Source organism: Grampus griseus (genome assembly GCF_964374135.1).
Source record: "Grampus griseus genome assembly, chromosome: 12".
Taxonomy (NCBI): Eukaryota; Metazoa; Chordata; class Mammalia; order Artiodactyla; family Delphinidae; genus Grampus; species Grampus griseus.
Window position 1 is genome coordinate 78861990 of NC_139006.1, and position 8018 is coordinate 78870007.

Sequence of the window (8018 nt, forward strand, 5' to 3'; positions counted from 1 at the left end):
GACCTGTGAATAATTCTTTTATCTTTCTTTTTTTAGGCAACCAGATGCTGTAGTTATGAGATGGTGGAGTCTCAATCAAGCTTGAGTCACTGAGGGACTGCATCCCCACTGACTCTTAAGTATTTGTGGTATGAGATTGCTGAGAACTTGGTTCATAGATTAGCACCCTGATAAAATCACCAAATTTATTCTTGACACTATAGTAGGTCGTCCATGTATTTTCCTGTGAATCTTCCTTGTAATTCAAGGAGATACTAATTATTAACTTCCATTTAAAAAAAGAAGAAAGATCAAAGTGAGCTTATATAAACTAATGAGAGAAAGGGGATCACAAAGCCCAGCTATAGATAATAGCTGAAATAAAGACTTGTCAGAGTAATAGAAGAGATAAAAATGCCTAACCTGAAAGAATACAAGAAGTCGAATAGGGTCAGAGTTGGGGAGAAATATGATGTGCCCAAGGACAAGTACATTTGCATATTAATTTCAAAAACATTATTTCAAACAGCTGCCCAAGTTAAGTATTTTCAAGTTAAGATATGAAGCATGGTTTAATAGGCTACAAATCTCTGTAGCTTGTATAATTCAGTTAACTTTTTCTTGTGTATATGTCAAGTCTTGGTTTCTCTAGTTCAATTCAGTCCTGATTTTTCTGGGATATTTTCTCCACAATATTAGGTACTGAATTATTTCTTCTGCCATTTCTGCAGTATTTTTAAAGCAAATGGTTAAAATCTTTTATCTTGAGTTTTATTTTTCTTTGTGATTTCCCCATTTGTTGGGTACATTCAATTTTGGGTACATTTCTCAAGCATTTAATACCAGGATATTTTACATGCATGTCAACGATCTATGAAATACTAAAATCAGTTTTGGATACGACACTAAAAATAAAAACTTGAAAGAAATCTTCATTTCATCAGAGTTATAATGAACAACTTTTATTTATTTATTTTTAAAATTATAATAGAGATTTATTTAAAGTAATACATTTACAGCCCAGATAGTTCTACATTGTACATTTCAGGTTTAACCAACTTCATAAAAATACTTTACAATAGCTGCATCCAGATTTAGACTACATGATTTTTTTTTTGCCCATTCTTCTCTCTCTTTTCTTTCCCGAATAACCTCTTTCAGATGTGGTTCAAGGTAGAATTTATCCTCCTCATATTTTGTCCACTGCTCTTTAGGCAAGATCTGCTGCCTCACGGTCAGGTCCAGGGCTCTCTTAATGCGAAACACCCTGTCATTATAAAGGTTCTCAGGAAGCCTTCTTATGGCTTCTTTTACATCGTCATTCTCATATATTGTATCATCTCGCATTAAGCCCAGTTTATTGAACCCGGCAGCATTGTAATACCATTTTCGAATACCCTGCAGCCATTTGCTTGATGCTGCAACGGAAGGCCTACCCGCCATTTTAACCCGAGACAGAAGCGTTGCCTGCTGGGTAAGTCCTAGAGGTCACACAAGGCACAATGCGCAGGCGTGTTAAGTCAACGTCGCGAGGAGGGGCGGGGGTTGGAGAGAGAGAGAGAGAGAGAGAGAGAGAGAGAGAGAACGAGAGAACGTGCAGGTGCAATTCTGGCGGCCGGCATGAACAACTTTTAAAATTAAGGTTAGCTGGGATAATGAATTTCCTGGAAAATAACCGATTTTAATCCTTCCCCCCCACCAAGGTGCATAACCTATTTCTTTTCTTTCTCAGGTAATTAGTTAAGGTATTAATTTTTTTGTTTGGAGTTATGCTTGAACATAGATAGATAGACCTTCAATTTGGTAGCATTCCCATGACTTGAGGTGGCAAGCATAAAATATTTTTATGTTAGCTGTTTTTAGTCTGTGGTGTTATTTAAAATTTAAAACAATAGCACTTAATAGTTCGAAAAAAGAAAAGTAGATGTTAAATTTTTACTGTAAATAAAGAAATGCTTTACTATTTTTTTGTCCAAATTATTTAATTTATTTTTTTAACATCTTTATTGGAGTATAATAGCTTTACAATGGTGTGTTGGTTTCTGCTTTATAACAAAGTGAATCAGTTATACATATGTTACCATATCTCTTCCCTCTTGCGTCTCCCTCCCTCCCACCCTCCCTATACCACCCCTCTAGGTGGTCACAAACCACAGAGCTGATCTCTGTGTGCTATGCGGCTGCTTCCCACTAGCTACCTATTTTACGTTTGGTAGTGTATATATGTCCAAGTCACTCTCTCACTTTGTCACAGCTTACCCTTTCCCCTCCCCATATCCTCAAGTCCATTCTCTAGTAGGTCTGTGTCTTTATTCCTGTCTTACCCCTAGGTTATTCATTTTATTTTGCTTAGATTCCATATATATGTGTTAGCATACGGTATTTGTCTTTCTCATTCTGACTTACTTCACTCTGTATGACAGACTCTAGATCCATCCACCTCACTACAAATAACTCAATTTCGTTTCTTTATATGGCTGAGTAATATTCCATTGTATATACATGCCACATCTTCTTTATCCATTCTTCCGATGATGGACACTTAGGTTGTTGCCATCTTCGGGCTATTATAAATAGAGCTGCAATGAACATTTTGGTACATGGCTCTTTTTGAATTATGGTTTTCTCAGGGTATATGCCCAGTAGTGGGATTGCTGGGTCATATGGTAGTTCTATTTGTAGTTTTTTAAGGAACCTCCATACTGTTCTCCACAGTGGCTGTATCAATTTACATTCCCACCAACAGTGCAAGAGGGTTCCCTTTTCTGCACACCCTCTCCAGCATTTATTATTTCTAGATTTTTTGATGATGGCAATTCTGACTGGTGTGAGATGATATCTCATTGTAGTTTTGATTTGCATTTCTCTAACGATTAATGATGTTGAGCATTCTTTCATGTGTTTGTTGGCAATCTGTATATCTTCTTTGGAGAAATGTCTATTTAGGTCTTCTGCCCATTTTTGGATTGGGTTGTTTGATTTTTTGTTATTGAGCTGCATGAGCAGCACGTAAATTTTGGAGATTAATCTTTGTCAGTTGCTTCATTTACAAATATTTTCTTCCATTCTGAGGGTTGTCTTTTGGTCTTGTTTATGGTTTCCTTTGCTGTGCAAAAGCTTTGAAGCTTCATTAAGTCCCATTTGTTTATTTTTGTTTTTATTTCCATTTCTCTAGGAGTAGGTCAAAAAGGATCTTGCTGTGATTTATGTCATAGTGTTCTGCCTATGTTTTCCTCTAAGAGTTTGATAGTTTCTGGCCTTACATTTAGGTTTTAATACATTTTGAGCTTATTTTTGTGTATGGTGTTAGGGAATGTTCTAATCTCATAATTTTACATGTACTTGTCCAGTTTTCCCAGTACCACTTATTGAAGAGGCTGTCTTTTCTCCACTGTGTATTCTTGCCTCCTTTATCAAAGATAAGGTGACCATATGTGCGTGAGTTTACCTCTGGGTTTTCTATCCTGTTCCATTGATCTATATTTCTGTTTTTGTGCCAGTACCATACTGTCTTGATTTCTGTAGCTTTGTAGTATAGTCTGAAGTCAGGGAGCCTGATTCCTCCAGCTCCGTTTTTCGTTCTCAAGATTGCTTTGGCTATTCGGGGTCTTTTGTGTTTCCATACAAATTGTGAAATTTTTTGTTCTAGTTCTGTGAAAAATGCCAGTGGTAGTTTGATAGGGATTGCATTGAATATGTAGATTGCTTTGGGTAGTAGAGTCATTTTCACAATGTTGATTCTTCCAATCCAAGAACATGGTATATCTCTCCATCTATTTGTATCATCTTGAATTTCTTTCATCAGTGTCTTATAATTTTCTGCATACAGGTCTTTTGTCTCCTTAGGAAGATTTATTCCTAGATATTTTATTCTTTTTGTTGCAATGGTAAATGGGAGTGTTTTCTTGATTTCACTTTCAGATTTTTTGTCATTAGTGTATAGGAATGCCAGAGATTTCTGTGCATTGATTTTGTATCCTGCTACTTTACCAACTTCATTGATTAGCTCTAGTAGTTTTCTGGTAGCATCCTTAGGATTCTCTATGTATAGTATCATGTCATCTGCAAACAGTGACAGCTTTACTTCTCCTTTTCTGATTTGGATTCCTTTTATTTCCTTTTCTTCTCTGATTGCTGTGGCTAAAATTTCCAAAACTATGTTGAATAAGAGTGGTGAGAGTGGGCAACCTTGTCTTGTTGCTATAAACTTCCCCCTTAGAACTGCTTTTTGCTGCATCCCATAGGTTTTGGGTCATCGTGTCTCCATTGTCATTTGTTTCTAGGTATTTTTTGATTTCCTCTTTGATTTCTTCAGTGATCACTTCATTATTAAGTAGTGTATTGTTTAGCCTCCATGTGTTTGTATTTTTACAGATCTTTTCCTCTAATTGATATCTAGTCTCATGGTGTTGTGGTCAGAAAAGATACTTGATAAAATTTCAATTTTCTTAAATTTACCAAGGGTTGATTTGTGACCCAAGATATGATCTATCCTGGAGAATGTTCCATGAGCACTTGAGAAAAATGTGTGTTCTGTTGTTTTTGGATGGAATGTCTTATAAATATCAATTAAGTCCATCTTGTTTAGTGTATCATTTAAAGCTTGTGTTTCCTTATTTATTTTCATTTCGGATGATCTGTCCATTGGTGAAAGTGGGGTGTTAAAGTCCCCTACTATGAATGCGTTACACTTTTTTTTTGTTTTTTTGCTTTACACGGGCCACTCACACTTGTGGCCTCTCCCGTTGTGGAGCACAGGCTCTGGACGCGCAGGATCAGGGGCCATGGCTCATGGGCCCAGCCACTCCACGGCATGTGGGATCTTCCCAGACTGGGGCAAGAACCCATGTCCCCTGCATCAGCAGGCCGACTCTCAAGCACTGCGCCACCAGGAAAGCCCTATGTTACACTTTTTTGGTCTATTTCCCCTTTTATGGCTGTTATTTCCCTTTTTATGGCTGTTAGTATTTGCCATATACATTTTTTTTTTTTTTTTTTTTTTTTTTTGCGGTGCGCAGGCCTCTCACTGTTGAGGCCTCTCCCATTGCAGAGCACAGGCTCTGGATGCGCAGGCTCAGTGGCCATGGCTCACAGACCCAATTGCTCCATGGCATGTGGGATCCTCCTGGACCGGAGCACAAACCCGTGTCCCCGGCATCGGCAGGCATACTCTCAACCACTGCACCACCAGGGAAGCCCCTGCCTTATATATTGAGGTGCTCCTATGTTGGGTGCATAAATGTTTACAATTGTTATATCTTCTTCTTGGATCGATCCCTTGATCATTATGTAGTGTCCTTCTTTGTCTCTTGTAATAGTCTATTTTAAAGTCTATTTCATCTGATATAAGAATTACTATTCCAGCTTCCTTTTGATTTCCATTTGCATGGAATATCTTTTTCCACCCCGTCACTTCAGTCTGTATGTGTCCCTAGGTCTGAAGTGGGTGTCTTGTGCACAGCATATATATGGGTCTTGTTTTTGTATCCATTCAGACAGTCTGTGTCTTTTATGGGAGCATTTAATCCATTTACATTTAAGGTAGTTTTCGATATGTATGTTCCTATTCCCATTTTCTTAATGTTTTGGGTTCGTTATTGTAGGTCTTTTCCTTCTCTTGTGTTTCTTGCCTCGAGAAGTTCCTTTAGCAGTTGTTGTAAAGCTGGTTTGGTGGTGCTGAACTCTCTCAACTTTTGCTTGTCTGTAAAGGTTTTAATTTATCCATCAAATCTGAATGAGATCCTGCTGGGTAGAATAATCTTGGTTGTAGGTTTTCTCCTTCATCACTTTAAATATGTCCTGTCAGTCCCTTCTGGCTTGCAGAGTTTCTGCTGAAAGATCAGCTGTTAACCTTATGGGGATTCCCTTGTGTGTTATTTGTTGTTTTTCCCTTGCTGCTTTTAATATGTTTTCTTTGTATTTATCTTTTGATAGTTGGATTAATATGTGTCTTGGCGTATTTCTCCTTGGATTTATCCTGTATGGGACTCTCTGTACTTCCTGGACTTGATTAACTATTTCCTTTCCCATATTAGGAAAGTTTTCAACTATAATCTCTTCAAATATTTTCTCAGTCCCTTTCTTTTTCTCTTCTTCTTCTTCTTCTGGGACCCCTATAATTCTAATGTTGGTGTGTTTAATGTTGTCTCAGAGGTCTCTGAGACTGTCCTCAGTTCTTTTCATTCTTTTTTCTTTATTCTGCCCTACAGTAGTTATTTCCACTATTTTATCTTCTAGGTAACTTATCTGTTCTTCTGCCTTAGTTATTCTGCTATTGATCCCTTCTAGAGTGTTTTTAATTTCATTTATTGTGTTGCTCATAGTTGCTTGTTTCCTCTTTAGTTCTTCTAGGTCCTTGTTAAATGTTTCTTGCATTTTGTCTATTCTATTTCCAAGATTTTGGATCATCTTTACTATCATTATTCTGAATTCTTTGCGGCTCGCAGGCTGTAGAGCGCAGGCTCAGAGTGGCGCAAGGGCTTAGTTGCTCTGCAGCATGTGGGATCTTCCCAGACCAGGCCTTGAGCCTGTGTCCTCTGCTTTGGCAGGTGGATTCTTAACCACTGCACAAGCAGGGAAGTCCCGACCTCATTTATTTTTGCTAAATTTTAATTGCTTGTCTTTTTCTACTGATTTTTAAGCATTATTTACAGAAGCTAAAAAAAATTTAAAAATTGCTGGTTAGGCACATACATTTAAAATTTCTTCCAATTTAGGGATGTTTTTCACTTTCTTTATGGTGCTTTTTCTCATGCAGAAAATTTTTGAATTTTTACAAGAGTCTAAATTGTCAGGTTTTTCCTTATCAGTTGCCATTTCTATGCTATTTTAAAGAAATCCTTTCCTACTCAAACATTTTAAACATTTTCTACTCTATGTTTCTGAAAAAAATTCCTGTTTTGTGTCTCACACTTAGTACTTTTCATTAATTCACATGGAAATTTTTATTTTTGTTTTATTTGAGTTAAGGAATCAACTTTACCTTTGATCATATAAATGGTAATTCTCAGAACATTATTTTTGTTAACCCATAATTGCCTAATAAATTTATAATGTCACATTTGTTATGGACTAAGTTAAAGGCTCTCTTTTCTTTGTAGACTAATGACACTTTTAAATATTATATTTATATGTATTACTATATTATATCTATCTAGATCTACTGGTACTAATATTTTTTTTTCTTCAAATGGTTCTTTAGCATTTTGTATACACTTTAAAATTAGCTTCTAAAGTTATATGAAAAAATCTGAATATGTGGTTGAAATTTTCTTGATTTTATAGATTCATTAAGGAAAAGTTTGTCTCTATCTTTTACATGTTGAATATTTTCTCCATTTTTAAGCATCTCATCATTTATTCAGGTTTTTAAAAAATATTTCAATACAGTTTTTCTTTTATATTTTTCCATTAAGACTTTGACCATTTATATGATAGTCATTCCTTAATACTTTAGAGTTTCTTTTGCCATTTAGGTTACACCAATTTAACAATTAACCTTTTTGGCCTGATGATAATATTTTTCTTCTTTTGAATCTAGCATATTTTTTGAACTCTCCTATTAGTTTTAATTGTTCTTTTATTCTGTATGAGTAATAGTAATTCTATTTCTTCCTTTCTAACCACACTTCCTCTGAGCACTAACCCAACTCCTAAATCATAACCTCCTAATGATTACCTTACTGATGGATTCAATTCAGCTTATTTGGTTCAAAAAGAATGAGTAGAATTATTATGAATGGACACTTGTATGTTCAGTCCTATAGATTTCCACTTTCAATTTCAATCCCAGAGCCTGTAACCACATGCTTAAGTTGAGTGCAGGAGAGGAAAATTTAAAAAATTAGGGCCACACAGGATGCAATGGGCAGCAAAGGCTCACCTATTTCAACAATGCCAAATAAGAAATAATTTAAAAGTATGTAACATGCACACATACACACAGACACAAAATTCTCACTTTTTTCCCTGTCTTCACATGGGAAAGCTGTTAGTGTTTAAACATTAAGTGGTTATATATTGTCGAATTTGTTGTATAT

At 36.0% G+C, this 8018-nt stretch overlaps 1 protein-coding gene across 1 annotated transcript; it reads right to left on the reverse strand.

Annotated features, from left to right (window-relative positions):
* Positions 1-1005: 1005 nt before the first annotated feature.
* Positions 1006-1455, reverse strand: LOC309831279 (cytochrome b-c1 complex subunit 7). Its single transcript, XM_082668336.1, has one exon. It carries the CDS (start codon positions 1420-1422, stop codon positions 1030-1032), a length of 393 nt encoding a protein of 130 aa, XP_082524462.1. The 5' UTR covers positions 1423-1455; the 3' UTR covers positions 1006-1029.
* Between the last annotated feature and the right edge of the window lie 6563 nt (positions 1456-8018).